The sequence below is a fragment of the Sciurus carolinensis genome, chromosome 3, assembly GCF_902686445.1.
Source record: "Sciurus carolinensis chromosome 3, mSciCar1.2, whole genome shotgun sequence".
NCBI lineage: Eukaryota > Metazoa > Chordata > Mammalia > Rodentia > Sciuridae > Sciurus > Sciurus carolinensis.
Window position 1 is genome coordinate 35,436,129 of NC_062215.1, and position 21,689 is coordinate 35,457,817.

Genomic DNA, 21,689 nt, shown 5'->3' on the forward strand with positions numbered 1-21,689 from the left:
CCTACAGACTCCTCAGAATACTTACAAATACATGGACCAGAAGGAAGTAAACTAAGTTAGAATATAGTTATAAAATATGGTGATGCATACCTGTAATCCCATTGACTCAGGAGCCTGAGGCAAGAGGATCACAAGTTAGAGGCCAGCCTCAGCAACACAGTGAGACTCAACTGTAGTAAAATAAAAAGGGTTTGGGGTACAGCTCCATGGTACAGCACCTCTGGGTTCAATCCCCAGCACTCTCCCACCAAAACCAGTTATAAATATAATAAAAATAATGTGGTATTATAGTGACATATGTAATAAATTCATACTAAAATTAGTAAAATTATTACAGTATCATATATAATAATTTCAAAACAGTGATGAGCATAAAAAACAATCTGAAGACACATTCAATAATTAGAGATACTTTAAGAGACATATTTTAAGCTAGGCATAGTGGTGCACACCAGAGATCCCAGCAGCTCAGGATCAGAGCAGGAGGATCCTAAGTTCAAGGGCAGCTCCAGCAGCTTACTGAGACCCTGTCTCAAAATTTAAAAAAAATTTTTAAAGGACTGGGGAGATAGCTAACTGGCAGAGCGCCTCTGGGTTCATCCCCAGATATTGTGAAAAAACAAAAAAGATATATATTTCACATGTAATGTGATAAGAAAACATTTGTGTTTTCTACTGGCAACATGTCATAAGTACTACTAATATAATTGTCATGTATTTTCTATATTCATAATGAAAATTAATGTGTACTTTTGGTAAGGGGTAAGAATATAAAGACATATTTTTTTTCCTAACCTCTTTATGAATCTCAATTTAAGAACTCCTCATCTAGACTAAGGTCCAGGCAAGAAGATAGGAAATGAAAGAGATATTTAGAATATATTTAAAATAAATAAACATCCTCTGGGAAGTTTTTTTTTTTTTTTAAGCAAATAGATAAAATAATCCTAACCTAAACTGGATTGGCTCCAAAAAGTAAAAAGGAAATATCCCTATATCAATTGTTATTTAACAGTTTCCTTTACTTTGCTAAAAAGAGCACAAACAACAGTAATACTGCCAAACCATGATTCATTTTCAAGAAGAATCCCTCCCTGTTCAAAGGTTTACATTGTTTTTTACCAGCATCAGACTGTTTACCCACACAAACTGTAAATACATCATTTTTAGAACTAACCAACAAGGCCCATTTTGTTTTGACATGTATGATACAAAAAGAAAATGAAGAAAAACGACTATCATTTTATGTCTGTGCTTACAAAATGAGAAAATCTACAAAGAGTGATGGAGAAATTCTGAGATAATAACATCCTAACATTTGTGTTATCAGGAGGAAAATGCCTGCTGAAATTCCTTGCTTTTAAAAGGAAATCTTAAGTATTGTCAAACAGTGTTGAATCTCCTTTCTGTGATTTCTATAAAACTATGAGGAGTTAGGAAAGCAATAAAACTGAGAGAAAACAGTATACATCAACTAAGAAATCTAGTATCACCCTTCAACTACTACAACCTTCTACAAACAAAAAAATTCTTCTTTGGTACTTTCAACCCTCAATAAATACACACTACAAGATATTTGTTCATAGTCATTTAATATGTCTTTTCCCCTGGAATAGAAGATACATGAGGGCAGGGATACCCCTAAATTTTATGCCCATTATGCCCAAAGCCCAGAACAGAACCTGTTAAGTGGTTTGCTTAATTAAGAAGGAAGAACAGGGGGGCTGGGGTTGTAGCTCAGTGGTAGAGCAGCTTGCATTAACACGTGTGAGGCAATGGGTACAATTCTCAGCACCACACAAAAATAAATAAGTCAAATAAAGGTTTGTGTCTACCTACAACTAAAAAAAAGTTAGAATAGGAAAAAAAAGTGCAAAGGAATATTTTCTAAAGATGTATAAATGTAGAGACTGCAAATTCATCATGAATTATCAACTAATACACTTGCACTTCCTCCTGTTGATCTAGCTGCCACCCATGCACACTCTCTTTGCAAAAGAAAATTTTCTATATGATCCAATGATGAACATTTCTTAAAAGAAATTAGGAAAACTACCCCACTCACAATAGTCTCAATAAAATAAAATAAAATACTTGGGAACCAATCTAACGAAAGAGGTGAAAGACCTTTACAATGAAAACTACAGAACATGAAAGAAAGAAATTAAAGAAAACCTTAGAAAATGGAAAGATATCCAATGTTCTTGAATAGGCAGAATTAATATTGTCAAAATGGCCATACTACTAAAAGTACAATACAAATTCAATGCAATTCCAATTAAAATCCCAATGACAATCCTCATAGAAATAGAGAACACAATCATGAACTTCATCTGGAAGAATAAGAGACCCAGAATAGCTAAAGAAAATCTGAGCAGGAAGAGTGAAGCAGGAGGTATCACAATACTAGACTTTAAACTATATTACAGAGCAATAATAACAAAAATGACAAGGTATTGGCACCAAAATAGACAAGTGGACCAATGGTACAGAATAGAGGACAGAGACAAACCCACATAAATACAGTTATCTCATACTAGACAAAGGTGCCAAAAACATACAATGGAGAATGCTGAGAAAACTAGAAATCCATATGCAGCAAAAATGAAACTAAACCCCTCTCACCCCACACAGGACTCAACTCAAATGGATTAAGGTCTTTGAAATTAGACAAGAGACCCTGTGCCTAATAGAAGAAAAAGTAGATCCAAATCTTCATCATGTCGACTTAGGATCAGACTTCCTTAACATGACTCCCAAAGCACAAGAAATAAAAGCAGGAATCAATAGTTGGGATAGATTCAAACTAAAACTTTTTCTCAGCAAAGGAAACAATCAACAATGTGAAGAGAGAGCCTATGGAGTGGGAGAAAATCTTTGCTACATATACTTCAGATAGAGCACTAATCTCCAGAATCTATAAAGAACTCAAGAAATTTTACACCAAGAATACAAAAAATCCAATCAATAAATGGGCTAAGGAAATGAACAGGCACTTCACAGAAGAAGATTTGTAAGCAATCAACAGATATATGAAAAAATGTTCAACATCTCTAGTAATAAGAGAAATGCAAATCAAAACTACCCTAAGATTTCATCTTGCCCCAATTAGAATGGCTATTACCAAAAATACAAGCAACAATAGGTGTTGGCAAGGATGTGGGGAAAAAGGTACACTCATACATTGCTGGTGAGATTGGAAACTGGTGCAGCCACTCTGGAAAGCAATACAGAAATTCCTCAGAAAACTTGGAATGGAACTACCATTTGACCCAGCTATCCCACTCCTTGGCCTATACCCAAGGACTTAAAATCAGCATACTACAGTGACACAGCTACATCAATGTTTATACCAGCTTAATTCACAATAGCTAGATTGTGGAACCACCTAGATGCCCTTCAACAGATGAATGGATAAAAAAACTGTGGTATATATATATATATATATATACAATGGAATATTACTCAACTGTGAAGAAGAATAAAATTATGGCATTTGCAGGTAAATGGATGCAGTTGGAGAATATCATGCTAAGTGAAATAAGCCAATCAGAAAAAACTGAAGGTCGAATGATCTCTCTGATAAGTGGATGATGATACATAATGGTGGGGGAGGCAAGAATGGAGGAAGGATGGATTGTATACAGGAAAATGAAGAGTGGGGAGGAGGTGGGGGGAAGGAAAAATAATATAATAAGACAAACATCATTACTCTATGTACATGTATGATTACACAAATGGTTTGACTCTACTTCGTGTACAACCAGAGAAACAAAAGTTGTACCCCATTTGTATACAATGAATCAAAATAAAAAAAAAAATTCTCAAAGTTTAAGTCAAGAAAAATATTTAAAACAGAGAGAGAAGTTCTCAAAGGATCTACACTACACAACTAAACATATGACAAAAATTTTACAACAAAAAATAGGTCTGAAGTAAAATTTATTGCAAATGATGAAAATATTAATATCTCATATATTTCTAAATTTTATATGTTAAAAATTCTAAATACATTTTTAAACGGATGTTTTCATTCAGGACGGTTCTAAAAACCTTCAGTTTACAAAACTTTTCAACCTTGAAGATCATGGGCCACTAGTTAAGTTAAATACACATACTAACAACTGTTCTTATAAAAATAATAGTGCCAAAGCACAGAGAACATAGAAGTCACACTTTTTGAGTTACAACAGTTCTCCCAGATACCATTTACCTAGATATTTTTCAGTCTATATTTTAACTTCCTATAGAAATATAAACATATATCTGGAACTGATCAGGTATTACAAAAAGAACATGTAAGTTAAATCAAATAAGGAGAGGTATAAACATCCAAGAAGAATTGCAAAGAAGTACTTGAACAAATACATGTACACACATATTCCTAACAGCACTATTCACATTAGTCAAAAGGTAAAAACAACCAGATTGTCACGTAAGAATGGATAAACTGGGTTGTATTCATATAAAGGAATATAATTCAACCATAAAAAGGAATGAAGTAGTGATATGTACTACAATGTGGATAAACCTCCAAAATATTATCCTAAATGGCCAGTAACAAAAGATCTATTACATAATTAAATATATATGAAATATACTGAACAGATAAATTCACAGAGGTATAAAGCAGAGTGGAGGTTGCTTGAGGTTTGGGGTAAAGAAAATGGTGAGAAACTGCTTAAAGAATATGTAATTTCCTGTTGGTGTAAGCAAATGTTTTGGAACAAGAGATAAGTTGTAATTGCACAACACTGCGCATGTATGAATGCCACACTTAATTGGTTAATTTTTTCTTATCCAAATTTCAGACCTATTAAAAATTAAGAATTATTTCCTGTGGTAACCATAATCTTTCTCTATAAAATACCTTAATTTTGCAAAGCTAAAATGTCATCTGTCAAGGAAAATACGCAATGCTCCCAAAACAGAGTAACCTAATATCAACATCCTCAATCATTCTGCTGGGAATTAAATGGTCCAATCCCTCTGGTGTTAACTACCAAGGCTAAGGTTAACAAATACTATGACTAGAACTCACACTCAAAAGGAGTTCACATTTATACAAAAAAAAAAATTTAAAAATTGTCATTGCATCATTAGAATTAATAAGCCAAAACCAGAAACCACACAACTGTACATCAAAAATATTAGAAAAGATAAATAAATAGAAGCATGTTTGCACAATGTTATAAGTAAGCATTTTGAAGCATTGCCTCTAACACAAAGGCAGATCACAGATACCTACAAGGGTTTTCTACATTGACTAATTTCCATTACACAAAACAACTGTAAAACTAAACAACAAAAATAAATGAACTAAATCTACCTGCAAAATGAATAAACATCCCAAAAACAATGCTAAAAAACAAAATACACAAGAACAAATGCATTCTATATAATTCCATTTATATATAATGGGAAAACATGTTTAAGGATACCTTCTCAGGAGTAAAACTGGTTTTAACTGTAAGTGGGGTAAGGCTTGCCTACTATGTTCAAGACTCAGGGTTCCATTCCTAGAACTGTAAAAAATAAAATGTAAGGAAGCAAATACCATAGAAGTCAGAATCCTGGTTTAATATTAAAGAGGGGGAGAAAAAAGGGGGATCTTGATAATGTTCTATTTATTGATTGGGACAATGGTACATAACTATTTGCTCTAAGATAAATAACTGCAAAACACCTTTTTTCTGTTTTCCTATAACATACTAGTATAAATTCCACAGAGATGTATTTTAAAACAAAATGTGAATGTTGCTCTATCTAAAGTATACATGACTCCTGACCATTCCTCTACAACAATGGATATTTCTCAAGGAACTATACTACTAGCCCAGTACAGACAGAATGCTCTCAAAGAGATAGATGAAAAAGGGATTCAGTTTTCTAAAGACATAAACATAAATTCAAAAAGTTTTATTCTAAAAATATGACATCAATTATCCCTTATACTACAAAAATTATGAACTTAAAATAGCATGGTAGCTGGGCGGGTGGAGTGCACCTGTAATCCCTGTGGCTCAGGAGGCTGAGACAGAAGGATCCCGAGGACAAAGCCCGACTCAGCAAGGGTGAGGCACTAAGCAATTTAGTGAGGCCTTGTAGCTAAATAAAAATACAAAATAGAGGTGGGGATGTGGCTCAGTGATTGAGTGCTCCTGAGTTCAATCCTCAATACCAAAAAAAAAAAAAAAAGCATGGTAAAAATCATTATTGCATTGGTTCAAATTTATTAAATGATTTAATAAATAAGAATGCCTGGGGGCTGGGGAGATAGCTCAGTCGGTAGAGTGCTTGCCTTGTAAGCACAAGGCCCTGGGATAGATCCCCAGCACCCAAAAAAAAAAAAAGAATGCCTTCCATGAGATTAAGATCTTTGTATTACATGAATAGATGATGAAAATTTTTATTTTATGCTAGATTTCAAAAATTGAGGACACAGCGAAGGAAGACTAAAAGTGGAGAGAGAGAAAATTAAGTTTACCATGCAGGGGTGAGCCAGAAGGGCTGCTCGATAGACCTGGAACAGGGCTACAGCGGCCTCCTTGCTTTGACGTCAGTTCTTGTTCAATTTCTTCCAGTCCAGCACTTTTCTGGAAGCGGCTCATGCGATTAACAACTCGTGGTGACATGTGTGTACGAACACAAGGCTGGCCACCGTAAGGGTTGATTGGGAAAACATGGGAAGTACCTCTGAGGGTACTGACCACAACCCAACGACAGTCATGGCTGAAGCAGATGTCCTGTACCTAGAAATAAGAAAAGATACAAAAATAGCTGAAAATATTTGGATATACCCAAGAGCATCATTTGTAACCAAAACTGAATAGAAATGGTTGCATCATTACTTAATTTACCTAATAATAGTTGGTAAATAAATAATTTTATTTTATAGGTGAGAGTTTCACAATGAATGTTGGTCAAAATTCCATGTCAGGCAGCCATTGTGACAAATGGTGCTGGGTAAACTGGTTATCCATATGTGGAAGAATGAGACTGGACTCATCTCTCACCCTACACAAAAACCAACTCAAAATGGATCAAAGACCTAGAAATTAGAACAAAAACTATGCAACTCCTAGAAGAAAACATAAGGTCAACACTCCAGCATATAGGCACAGGAAATGACTTTCTCAATAGGACTCCTAAAGCTCAGGAAATAATGACAAGAGTTAATAAATGGGATGGCATCAAATTAAAATACCTCTGCCAGCAAAGGAAAAAATTTAAAATGTGAAGAAAGGACCAACAAAATGGGGAAAAAAAACTTTGCTAGCTACTCTTCTTACAGAGGATTAATATCTAGAATATATAAAGAATTCAAAAAACTTAACAATAATTAATAAAAGGGATAACGAACCAAACAGGCATGTCTAAAATGAAAAAACACGAATGGCCAATAAATACATGAAAAAATTATCAACATCATTAGCAATTAGGGAAATGTAAATCAAACCACACTGAGACTTCATCTCACTCTCATCAGAATGATAGTCATCAAATATACAAACAATAATAAATGCTATTGGTGGGATTGTTAATTAGTATAATCACTATGGAAATCAGGATGGAAGAACCTCAAAAGGCTAGGCAAGGAATCACCACAGGATCCAGGTATATCACTCCTCAGTATTTATTCTAAGAATTAAAGTCATTGTACTATAGCAATACAAGTATACCCATGTTTATAGCAACACAGTTCACAACAGCCAAACTTTGGAACCAGCTGAGGTAGTCATCAATGGATGAATGGATAAAGAAAATGTGGTATATATAGATAGTGGACTTTTATTCAGTCATAAAGAAAAATAAAATAATATCATTTGCAGGAAAATGAATGGAACTTAAGATCATTGTGTTAAATGAAATAAGCCAAACTAAGAAGGTCAAAGGTCCTATGTTTTCTCCCATATATGGAAGTTAGAGAGGAAAAAGGAAAAGAAAGGTGGGGGTGGGTGGGGGAGGAGTCTCATGAAAATTGAAGGGAGATCAGTAGAATAGAGGAAACAAACCTGAGGGAGGGAGGAGAGGAGGGAAATTAGAAAGACTGAGGAATGATACTGACCAAATTATATTGTTATATTGAAGGCATGTATGAATATGTAACAACAAATTCCATCATTATGTATAATTCTAATGCACCAGTAAAAATGTGGAAAAAAATAAAAATAATTTTTAAAATATCAATGTATGTCACATGCTAAAATCAAATATACAAAGAAAAACATCTTTAGACTTACTGAGTAATTTATTTTGCATCTGCAATAGAACTGAACCATGCTATCTAAAACCTTTTTCCAAAATACTTATAATCAAGATGACTTCCTGGACTGCTAATGAAAAGGAATTTCCTTCTTTCATTTTAAGAATACTTGTAATATGAGGTAGTGTTAACAATCAGCATTAAAGTAGGAAGACAGAATTCCACCTAATGCTTACTTAGAAAAGTGCTATTAAAGTGATTCTATCCTATGACCTTGAAGACATGTCAGCATACATGAATGAGCAGCACTGCTAAAGATATTAGCTGCCAAGTGAACTAGAGAAACTTTAATCCTTTAAATAGCAAGTCACCTACCCACAAAATGCAAAATGATGTATCTTTTGATATTATAACTAGCTGGGTGGGTTTCATTCATTAAAAGTAATATATATATGTATGTGTGTATATATATATACACATATATATAAAGCAATATATATAATGATGATTTAGTAATAAAATGATAACATCACTGGCATGAGTTTTGGACCTCAATTTTGGAATACTGTTTTGAATTAACATTTTCTCATAAAACAGAAAAGCTGGGCAGGAAGTTGTGGCACATGCCTGTAATCCCAGTCACTTGCAAGGAGTGAGGCAGGAAGTTCCAGGCCAACCTGGCCACCTTAGTGAGACCATGTTCAATCCTCAGTGCCACAAAAAATAAAAATAAAGAAAAAAAAAAAAAAAAAAGCAGGAAAGCTGAGTGGAAACTGCATCACTTACTTAATTATACATTACAAATATCCTGACATACAACACTTATCAAGTACAGATTAGGCAACTGTGATAAATAGAAGTTGAACAAGTAGAGTCTTAATTTGATATATAAACTTCCTGTTCTCAAATTTAGGAAACAAATATATTTCAATAACTGTTTTTAAATACACTCCCTATTAACTATTCTAACTCAGGCACTAGGTAGATTTGGGAAACAAATCTACATGCTTCTAGTGTGCCACATTTCAAAATGCTATAAAATTAAATCAGGGAATGATTGTGGAGAAAATATGGTATGTATGAGACCAGTGCAGGTTTCTTTTAGAACTGGGGTCAGTGAACTACTTCTATAAAGAGAGAGACAATAAAATTTTAGGCTCTACAGGCCAAGAATCAAAATCAAGGGTATTAAGTAGATACCTATAATTACAAGAGAAAAAAATTAATAACAAAAAATTTATTGATGAAATTCAAAATACAGTAATAATCCACTAGAATTTTTTATAACATAGATTTACTAAGTAAAAGAATGGAACTCATCTATATGGAAGGTAATATTTTGCATAGTTGACATTCAAAGACAGTATTATTATGCTGCAAGATTTATTTATAAAAGCCATTCTAGTTTGATGATACAGTTTTTTAAAAGGTCAAAGGGTCAGATCTGGTTCACAGACCATAGTTTGCTAACTCATTTTATAACATTTTCATGATGGTCAATAAAGACCTCAAAGCAGGAAAATCCTTACAAATCTAAAGCTGAAATAAAAAAGGGTAAAGTGTTCTCAGGTCAATAATTAATGTTGCTATAGTTTAGGAGATTCAGCAGAGTATAGAGAGAAGTAACCATAGAAAGCATAATTAGAAGAAGAAGTCATACAAGATATGAGTTATGAACATAAGACTGATGAGATGAAAGTACTTTGAAAAATTCAATCACATGGGAAGACATTTTGTTTTGTTTTCAAGATGAATATTGTTGTTTTCAATACAATAATAATAAATGATGATTACAGAAAAATGCTTAAGTTTAAGAAAACACATACATATAAATCTAACAACTCAGAGGCAAATATTTCTTATCATCAAGGAATACAATTTTCTAGTTATCTCAATACATAATATATAGCTATCCATTTATATATATGATGTGTGCATGCATATAAAAATCTACATTAGATTAGATTAAATGTGGCCAATTTTAAACACAAAGAAATCTATAAACTTTAATACTACAAAAGACTGTGAAAATACAGGGAAACAGTGCTAAAAATACAAAGCCCTACATATCATTATAGGCTTTACCTAAAGGTAGTATATCTTGCTAAATATATCTATCCTTAACTAGCTACATGGCCATGAGAAAACTAGTTAATAACTCTGTGCCCTGAGGTTACTAATGTGCAAAAATGAATAATAATCTATAGCAGTTAGTATGAATTAATTAATGTGTACAGTATTTAAAACAATACCTTGAACTTAATAAGCCCTGCACAAAGATGTTTGCTTTTGCAATCATTACCATAAAAAATATATTTCAGTTCTGTCTAAACACCCATCCATGTTTTCACTGCTACTAACATGAACTAAACCACTATCCTCTGTCTACCAGGTTACTATATTAGTCTCTTACCTGGACTCTTAATTGAAACCACCTGAAAGCAATATAAGACAAAGTAGATAAATGAAACTTCTTCAACATTAAAATCTTCTGCACATCAAAGGATATTACCAAGAAAGTAAAAAGGACAAACCACAAAATGGGAGAAAATAATTGCAAATAATATGTCTGGTAAAGATCTCATATCTAGAATATATAAATATTATAAAATATTTAAAAATCAACAATATAAAGAACCCAAATGAAAATAAACAAGGATTTGAATAGAAATGTATGCAAAGAAGATACACAAATGGCCAACAAATACATGAAAAGATGCTCAACATCTTTAGTCACTAGGAAAATGGAAATCAAAACCACAGAGGTAACACTTCATACCCACAAGAATAGCTAAAAGTTAAAAGGTAGACAAAAACAACTGTTAATAATTTTGTGTACAAATTAGAACCATAATACATTTCTGGGGGCAATGTAAATGAAGCAGACACTTATAAGGTGTTTCAAAACATTAAACACAGAGTTATCACATGCCACAGAAGTTTCACTCCTAAAGGTTCAAAAGAACTGAAAGTATACATTCCCACAAAAACCTGTACACTGATGTTCATAGCAGTATGCCTAGAAGTCACAAAACGAATTGCTCCAAATGTCATTCACCTAATGAATGGATAAACAGAATGTGATATATCCATAAAAGTGGAATATTATTCAGCCATAAAAGGAATGATGTTCTGATGCAAGCTTAAAAATGGATGAACTTTGAAAGATTATGTAAAGTAAAAGATGCCATACACAATATCATATCATTGTTAGAACATCCCTGAATTTAATCTCCAGTAATGAAAAAAAAAGTACAGTTCTGTGAATATACTAGAAACCACTGAATTGTACACTACATAATGTTGTGCAATTTGCTGAAAAAGGAAATTCTATAGTCTCTTTTTATAGTTTGATAGTCCCTTAATTCTTAAAGATATCCGTCCTGTCATTACCCTATGTACATGTGTGATTACACAAAAGGTATGAATCTACATCATGCACAACCATAGAAATGAAAAGATGTGTCCCATTTGTGTACAATGAATCAAAGTGCAGTCTGTAAAAATAAAAAAATAATTAAATAAAAAAGATGTCTGCTCTGTTCTATGCTTAAGGAAAGATATGCAGCTGCCAGGAGGCCTAAACTAGCGTTTTATTTATCGTCAATTCTGACTCAGTTCACATCTGGTGTGAGGTTAAAGGAAATTTGAATATAATATGGGTAAATGGTATAACCAGATATTCTCATGTTCTTATTAAGTTTCCCTCCATTCAGCATAAAAGTATGGCATAAGAAGAAAAACATAAAGCAAAACCTCATTAGGACATGGATTATCAATTTAGTGCTTTAAGATATTAGAGATGTTGGAGTTTTTAATGAGATACAAATTAAAAATTAGGAGTGTCAAACTAAATGTTTTAAAAATTTAGTATATGTAATTTACCATTTCTTAAATGTTTCCTGTATTGTTTACCATATTTATATAAGCCTCACACTCATTTCTCATTGTAATAATATAAATTTGGACTACTAAAAACAGATGTTAGAAAGCTAATGCATTTGTCTGTGAACACATATTGTTGACATATTCCAGTAATTTCCATTTACACAAATATTTGGGGGCAATCTGAATAATGCATTCTTTTGAAAAAAATTTTTAGTTGTACATAGACACAATACCTTTATTTTATTTAAATATTTCATTGATTTAATAATAAAACATTAGGCAACCAATATTTAATGCAGCAGACATATCCTTAAATGGAACATGAAATGTCTAACTTTTTTTTAATTATAGTAAACATTTTATCAAAATTTAAAAATAAAACCATATATTATATTCACAAAAACAGATTAAATTCAAAGTATATATGAAACAAATGAACTGAGGTAGAGAATGAAATGCTACATTTAGCACCTAAGATGCAGAAAAAACATCTTATACAACTGCAAATTCACCCAAAACCTCAATTAAAAACCTTGGTTAATAACAGAAATAAAATTTTAGGATAATTTTAACATCCTAAAATATGAAGCAGTCTCAAACTTCAGGGTAGTAAGAAGCAACCAGATTATCTGTAAGAAATACAAATCCCAGGATCCCTCCTTCAGAGTTCTGATGGAGTAGGTACTAGGGATTAGCGCATACAGGCATGACCAAGAAATTTACTTTTTAGAACACTTAGAAAATTACCTATTGACCTGAAGTCAGTAATACTAAGTTAGAAAACAAAATAGAGTAGCAATGTCACTCCTCCCAACTCTACAACAAACCATAGAGATCACGGAAAAGATGTTTTTGAAATTGAATATGTAAGGTAAAAGGAATGGTAGCCTAGGGCAAGAGTAGGGTACAGTACCTACTGAAAAGAACCAGAAGAAATTTCTGAGATAAGGAAAAGATTCTGCATTTTTTCTTTAACAACACTGAACTGATACATATAAAGATAAAAACTGTACATACTAAAGGCATACCATGTGACGCCTAGAAATGTACGTAATCCTGAAACCAGGTCAAACACTGTTCTGTATCTTGGTTGTGGTAGAGATGTAACTAACTGGGTAGAAAAGCCAACACTCATCTCTAATGTCCACTCCCTTGCCTAACATCAATACAGATACTTAATATGTGTGTGCCTAGTCTCTCTTACACAAACCTCAGAGAAGTTATGATTGGTCAGACAAAAGCAAGTGGAGGTTGCAGGACTCTAGAAAAATATCTGGTTTTCTGATAAAATAAATTAACATCGTTGACGATGCTCTTTTTCCTCATTTGACTGCCTTGAATTCTGAAGAGGATATTCAAGGAAATGGCATTTATAAAGCAATTATGTGGGAAGGAGCAAAAATGTCACAGAGACATTGTTGAGCAATTGTTTCAAGACCAACAGCAGACTACTTGTATCATAATAAACCCTGATTTTTTTTTTTTTTTTTTTGTACTGAGGATTGCACCCTGAGGCACTTAATCACTGAGTCACATCCCCAGGTCTTTTTATTTTTTTTATTTTGAGATGGAATCTCACTAAGTTGCTGAGGCTGGCCTCAAACTTGAATCCTCCTGCCTCAGCCTCCCAGTCGCTGGGATTATAGGTGAGCACCACTACACCTGGCTAAAACCTGATTTTAAAAATCTATTAAGTCGGGGCTGGGGTTGTGCTCAAGGGTAGAGCATGTACTCACGGCACTGGGTTTGATTCTTGGCATTACATATAAGTAAGTAAAATAAAGGTCAATTGACAAAAAAAATTTTTTAAAAATCTAGTAAGTATATTTTTTCTTTAGCCAAAAATATGAACAATGATTCAAATAATAACTTGTTCTCCAATCCTAAGTGGTTTGGGACAGAACAAAGTCTGCTTGGATAGAGTCTCAAAGCAACAGGTTTTAGGTATCTAATGACAACCATAAAAGACAACTCCCAAGTACCAATAACTAACATGCAAGGACCAAGTCAGCAGATGAGATTAGGTGTAATAAAAATATATAGAAATATAAAAAGAGAAATATTTGCATAGCCATTAAAATACAAGTCCTGGAGCTATTTCAAACCACACACTTCCAGAATTTTTATCCTTCAGAATCAATAAAAACACTTTCAATAAAAATGTCATATCAGAACAATTGTAACCAGGTGAATAGCAATAGAAGACTGCTTGAAGACAAAATAATTGGAACTTAAGTGCAGTAAGGATAACTCACACATACTCTGGATCTCATCTACTTATTCCCTCCCTCTGTCAATTATTCATGTTCATTTACTCATTCAGTAAATAATGATGGGAAGCCTATTACATGCTCTGCAACCTTTTACAAAAAGAAACTTTAAAAATGAGCTAAAATGCCAGGCGTGGTGGCACACACCTGTAATCCAGGGGCTTGGGAGGCTGAGACAGGAGGGTCATGAGTTCAAAGCCAGCCTCAGCAAAAGTGAGCACTAAGCAACTCAGTGAGACCCTATCTCTAAATAAGATACAAAATAGGACTGGGGATGCGGCTCAGTGGTTGAGTGCCCCTGAGTTCAATCCCTGGTGCCCTCCACAAAAAAATGAGCTAAAATAATTAGCCCATTTTTACATGGAAACAGAGAGAATGTTGAAGCAGAAAGGAGAAAAGTGGCAGTTTGATTAAAATCTGACAGGCACTGGGCAACGTGGCACATGCCTGAGGTGGTACACACCTATAATCCCAGCAACTTGGGAGGCTGAGGCAGGAGGATCCCCAAGTTAAAGGCCAACCTGGGCATCTCAAAAAGGGCTGGAGATGTAACTCAGTGTTAAAGCGTCCCTGGGTTTGATCCCCTCCCCACTCCAAAAATATCAGACGTTGCTGTTCCTCCTTTAATCCTTTTTTGAAGGAATAAAGAAGATCGAAGTTTTCAACAGTAATCCTTTTTGTCTAACATAACACAATTTGTTATCCATACACTATGCACAGAAAGACTAGTTCCCTAATAGAATTTGGTTGATGATTAGAGTTAATACAAATAAAGCAAATAGAATAGTTCCTAGTATATTTTAAATAGTGTAACTGTTAGCAAGTACTGTATCAGTGAAATAAAGATAATGCTATATAAGACACAAAGTTCAAAATATTGTTTATTACTAACAATAATAATATGAAGTCCCCATTCAACTAGATAGAAAGGTTGGATTTTTTAATCTTTCAAAACAAATCAGAATGTATACAGATTTTAAACATTATTTTGTTCTGAACAGACTTTTATCAGAATTTAAAAAATAATCTAACCTTATAAACTACCTTCTCTGTCCCTATATTTAGTGGAAAATGTACACATCAATCATGAGAAGACAGAAAAAGGAGGTGAGATCAAAACAAACAGGAGAAAGGAAAAAGGTAGGAAATACTAAAGGAAAGATAGTTACCAGATGGCAAAGATCAAGGTTTTAATTCCAGCTCTCACATTTCTAACTGGACTGAAGTTGGAGATACATATCTTTCAGCCTACAAGGATGTTTTCTGGTTTAAAAATAATTGGGGTGTGGGGAATGGTGGTACTGGGGACTGAATCCAGGAGTGTGCTACCGGGTGCTCTACCGATTTATTTTTTTATTTCTTGACTGGATCTTGCAAAATTGCCCAGGCTGGCTTTGAACTTATGATCCTCCTGCCTCAGTCTCCCAAGTCACTGGGATTACAGACATGTGCCACAGTGCCCAACTGTTTTCAGGCTTAAATAAAATATTTGCCAATAAGTTATTTATTAAAATATGCCCATCATTAAGATATGTAAGGCACCACAAATGCAGTCCTATGGGAAGATTATACTGCTAGATTCCTAGCTAGGAAACAAAGAAATTAAATAAATATTCTGCATTCCTGCCCATGAAGGAGAAGAGAATTTTTTAAAAGACTGAAATAATACCAAAGAAGCAGAAAGAAGAAAATACAAATGAGAGCAGAAATTAAGAAAATTGAAAAATAGGAAAACAATAGAGAAAAATCCATGAAACAAAAATAAATGTTTTTTAAATCAACAAAATTGCCAAAACTCCAGAGATTGAAAAAAATCAAAAAAGAATAAACAAATCATCAATATTAGGAATGATTCAGGGGATAGCACTACAGATCCAGCACTTGTTAAATGGATTAAAAAATATGAGTGGCTGCATTTAAATAAACTTAATAACTTAGAGAAAATAGGTCAGTTCTTCAAAAACCACAAACTACTAATTCACCCAAGATGAAATAGGTCATGTGAATATACCTATAATTAATAACTGTCTTTAAAAAAATGGAAGAGGAAACAGAACTTTTAACTGATTTCATGAGGCCACTAGATGCTGATAATGTAAAATGTAAAACTATAAAACTTAGAAAACTGTATAGGAAAAAATCCTTAGGATTGAGGGTTAATCAAACAGTTCTTTGACTTAATACAAAAAGCAAGATTCATTTAAAAATCCTGGGTCTCATCAAACTAAAAAATGTTTGTTCTGCAAGCCTATATGAGAAGGATTTAAAAAAAAAAAGCTAGAGGTTGGTAGAAAAAACTTGCAAACTACTTATCTTACAAAGGAGTAGCTGGTATATAAGGACTAATATATAAGGACTAGTATATAAGGACTGGTATATAAGGACTAGAGGAAAAATTGGTAAATCTGCTCTCAGCAAAATTAAAAACATTCACTGTAGGTAAATACATATACAACTAAGCATGCAATTACACTCTTGGCACCTCTGCAGAGAAATGAAGACTAGTCACATAATGTATTTATAACAGAAGAAAACTACAAATAGTCCAGATGCCCTTTAACAGGTGATTGTTCCAACAAACTGTGGGAGGTAGGTCTGGTGATAAGGGCAACCTGAAGGAAGGGTTGTAGACACACAGACATATGATAAAACTATATAAATGCATATAAATTGATACAAATGAGTACAAATAAATCTGTTGGGGGTCTAAAAAATTCAGTGGATTCTATCAACATCAATATCCTGATTGTGAGATACCATAGTTCTCTGAAGTGTGAGTGATCAGGAGAAACTGGGTAAAGTGCACATGGAATCTTTCATTACTGTTTTGTACAAGTACAGGTGAAACGACACACGTTCAATTTTTTAAAAATAGTGAATGTTAATCCCTGCTAATATAATAACACAGGACCAGAAGTCTTCATGGGCCTGATTCCTGATGCAGCTGGCCTGAGCTTGACTGGAGATGAGGATGAGAAGTGGCCACAGGGTGCAACAGCATGGCTGGGGAAAGCAGAGGGGAAGACGGAAGGAATGTCCTGCTGTCCCTGGACATTCAGTGGATGCTGGGAAGTAGCAACCACGACTCATGGGAGGAAAAGTGGCATCAACACTAGGGAACCAATCATGGATCTAAGGGCCAGTGAGAAGAAAGGACAAAATTCCAAAATGCCCACAATGTATCCAAAAGGTTCCCACCCCTGCCACACAGATAAGGGAGAATGTTATCACATGGTGACTGTCACTGGAACAAGTGACAATACTTACATTGACTGCCTGTTTTCATAGGGGAAATACACACTGGAATGGGGTATAAAAGGATAGGGCCCTTTAGTCCAATTAATGGACTGTCATTGTAGCTTATATTGATGTATGGATAATGGTATTAATGGCTTACACGCCTGTAATTAAATGCCTCTGTCAGAGGTTATCCTTGGCCATGTATACTGAGGTGATAATGGGACAAGTTCACAACAGACCACCTACCAGGCTTCCAGTTCCTTCCCATGTCATATACCAACAAATTCCCAGGAGGAAACTATTTAGGTAGATTTAATGGTTGCGGAGGTACGCAGGGGTGTTATCCCAGTACAACAACGCCACCTGCCTGATAAAGCAATCAAGTACATTCCCTTTTTTAGAAAGCAACTATTAACCTGCTACTAAGTTCTAATCACGACTGAACAACTGACCCACAGAGGTACAACTTTCCAGATCTGCTGTGGGATGAGTCAACTTACACTTGAAGTGGGAAGGGCCCAAAAGAACTGCTATTCAAATGGGAATGGGGTATTCCACAGTCCCGTCAGCCTGACACCTTGAGTTTTGTGCCTACACTGTCTCTACACCACTGCCTGCAGCAATGCCACTGGCTCAATAGCCCCAATTCACAGAGCTCCTGTTAAATGCCAACAGCTGGGTCCCTGATGGCTCAGCCAAGAAGAAAAACGATGGTAAGAATGGGTCCGTGGCAGTTATATGACCCCAACAACTCTGGAAGGCTGAATGAAGCAAGGAACAATTAGCACAGATAATGGAAGGCCATCACCCCCACTTTAAAACAGGGTTAGGCAACCTGTAACAATGGGCCAATCATACCCTCTATGTTCATATTTTCTATGGGTACATTTGTTCAAAAATGGATGAATGGGTTCCCAGGCAGGGACATGGGACTAACGTCCCTAAGAGGAGTATATAAAGGCAGGGGTGAGCAAGGTCACATGCCAAGAAAATAGTTGCAGTCTAGGAGGTGGAGCCTCAAATCACATAGGAAACTCAAGCCTTGAAACTTAATAGTATCTGCCCTGCTGGGTTTTAAACAGGAAGTCCTTGATTCTTTCCCATTTGTCCCTTTTGGAATGCCTAGCATATTCATATCCTGTTGTAGAATTTTAATAGATTTCTTAGGTCCACAGATGGAAACAAATTTTGCCCTAAATTGGGTAAACCCTACCTAATTTGGATGATTTAGATGATCACACTGGAGATTTTTGAGGTGATATTTTCAAGAAATTTTGGAGTTGATCATGTGATGGGCTTAGACTTTTAGGGACATTGGTATGAGGTAATTATACATGGCATGAACATGAATTCTGGGAATGAGGGAATGAGGTAAAGGGTAAGAGTAGCCCCCTAAAAGACGTGCCCACATGTCCACATCCTTTACAGGGCTCTTTGTCAAAATAAATGATTAAGTTATAGATCCTGAGATTAAGGTATTATTCTGGATGATCTGGGTTGATATCAAAAGACATCACTGGGGGGGTGGGTATTGGGATTTAACCAGGGACGCTCTACCACTATGCCACATCCCAGTTCTTTTTATTTATTATTTTTTTTATTTTGAGAAAGGGTTTCACTAAGTTACTGAGGCTGGCCTCAAACTTGCAATTCTCCTGCCTCAACCTCCCGAGTGGCTGGGATTACAGGCGTGCACTACTGCACCCGGTCATCAAATAGGGAAGAGTAGCCAAAACAGAGGAAGATGTACAAAGCAACCACAGAGAATCGAACTGATTATGTGGCTACAAGTCAAGGAGTGCTACAGCCACGAGAAGGTGCAAAAGGCAAAGAAAAGGTTCTTCCTCAGAATCTACAAAGGGAGTGCATACAGTCTTGCTTACACCTAAATTTTGGATTTCCATGAGAGCAAATTTCTATTATTTTAAGAAATTAATACTAGCAACTTTGGACATCATTTAGAAAAATGTGAATTTTAAACTGTGGACAATCTCCTCAAGACTAAGTTTACTGGGATCTATGATAAACAAATAATAAGACTGTTCAGACTGGCTCTACCAACCAGTGCATGCTCCTAATAGCAAGATAGATAAAAGACATGAAAAACCCTCCACTCACTGACATTTGAGAGTTTTTTTAAATGAATTATGGATACAAAAGAACTTCTGCTATTTGTTTCTCTTAGGTTTCTTTCAAGGAGCAGATGTGTTTCATTTTGATGAGAGATAATTTATCCCTTTTTCTTTAATGCATTTTGCTATTGGGGTCACATTCTTCAGAATCTGTGCATAACACGAGGGGCAAAACTTTCTCCTATGTTTCTGTATAAAGTGTTTACAGTTGCTTGCTTTACATCATCCAATTGAGTTAATCATCCAACTTGAGTTAATTTGTTAAATGATGAATCTTTTTTTCCATCTATGCACTTCTGCCAAAAATCAACTGTACATTCATATGGCAAAGTTCTTGAACTCCCTATTGATTAATGTAGAGTTAGTAAGTCTTGCTACCTTATAGTGACAGACCTTCATCAACTTTTTTCCTATTTATCCCCATGTTATCTTGCCCATTGTAAATCCTATGTATTTTTAGAATTAGCTATTTAATTTCTATGGAGAAAAATCCTTCTGGGATTTTGATGGGGATTACAAAGAATCTACAGATCAATTTGGAAAGAAATCACTTCATAATGATATTAAGCTTTCAGCACAAGAAAATGATCTAACTTCCCATTAATTTAGGCTTTTATTTACTCTCAGCAACGTTTTCCAGTTTTCAGAGTAAGGGTCTTGTACATGATGATATCAGTATTTTACATTTTTAAATATCTTTAATAATCAATTGGTTTTTGTTACTATGTTGACGTCCAATTGATTTTTTGTATATTGATCTATATCCGGTCATGCTGTTAAAATCATTTAATTAGTTGTTTTTTTTAAATAAAAATCATTTAGATTTTCTACATCATCACATCATCTTTGAACAAAGACAGTTTTACTTTTTCCTTTTGGGCCTGATGGTGCTCTCAGAGGCGAACATGGAATCTGTTATGCAGATCTCATGCAGATCTCTGGCCCTCTCTCTTTGCAGCTTTCATGCATCTAGTACTTTGCCCTCACCATCTATGACCTTGGACTCCCTGGACTCTTAGGGGTATCTCATTAACTAAGGGAGGCTACCAGGCTCCACCAGTTCCCCCTTCCTGTACTATGGACTGGAAATTCTTTCAAGGCATTATGCTGGGGTAATCATAAGGCTCTTCTAATTTGTTTCCCACCTCTCAAAAATCACCATCATTCAAAGCTTAATGTACAATGTCTAGAAAAAAACACTAATGTTTAGCTATTACAAGTAGGAGGGTAAATCCAGTCCCTCTTACAATATATTGGCCAACAGTGGAAGCACTCATAAAGATACTTTGTTGATCACTGTGGCAAGTGCTTTGCTAAGAACTGTATTTATAGTATTTGTGATTTTCGTCTCAATAAATCCTGTGAAGTAGGTACAGGACCCATTTTAGGATGAAGCTTTGGTCATGTAAGCATATAGCTAATGAGTGAGAGGTGTATTTTAAAAGATCTTTCATTAGATACTGATAATGGCTGACATTCTAAAAACCTCTGAATTTTACCACCTAAAAATGAATTTTATATTATGTAAATTATATATGCATAAAACTAAGGGTTTGGGTGGAAATTGAAGAAAATCCCATTACCATAGAGGCATGCACAGGATTGCCAGATTTTCCAAATAAAAATATAGAAAATCCAATTAAATATGAATATCTGTATAAGCAGAAGTAGGCAATATTTGGGACATACTCACACTTTAAAAATCTGTTTTTATCTCAAATTTCCATCTAATAGTATTAATCAATAATATTAAATATGTGCCTTTCCCTTTGACAAAAATACTAGTCATACTATCTGGCACTACTGTTTCTGATATGGAAAAATTCACACTTGTCTGATGTATAGATAATACAAAAGCAATTATGATATTTACCAAAATTAGCACATTAAGTTAAAAAAAATGAGTCAGTTTGAGGAAGATATTATAGAACTATATTGACAAAATACTTGTAA

At 34.5% G+C, this 21,689-nt stretch overlaps 1 protein-coding gene across 8 annotated transcripts in view; it reads right to left on the reverse strand.

Moving 5' to 3' along the window:
• Positions 1-21,689, reverse strand: part of Bcas3 (BCAS3 microtubule associated cell migration factor) — a 564,794-nt gene that overhangs the window by 340,667 nt on the left and 202,438 nt on the right. For all 8 annotated transcript variants that reach the window (XM_047542954.1, XM_047542958.1, XM_047542956.1 and 5 more), the window contains exon 15: positions 6,488-6,752. In XM_047542954.1, the coding sequence (XP_047398910.1) occupies positions 6,488-6,752 (265 nt within the window). The remainder of the gene's footprint in view (positions 1-6,487; positions 6,753-21,689) is intronic.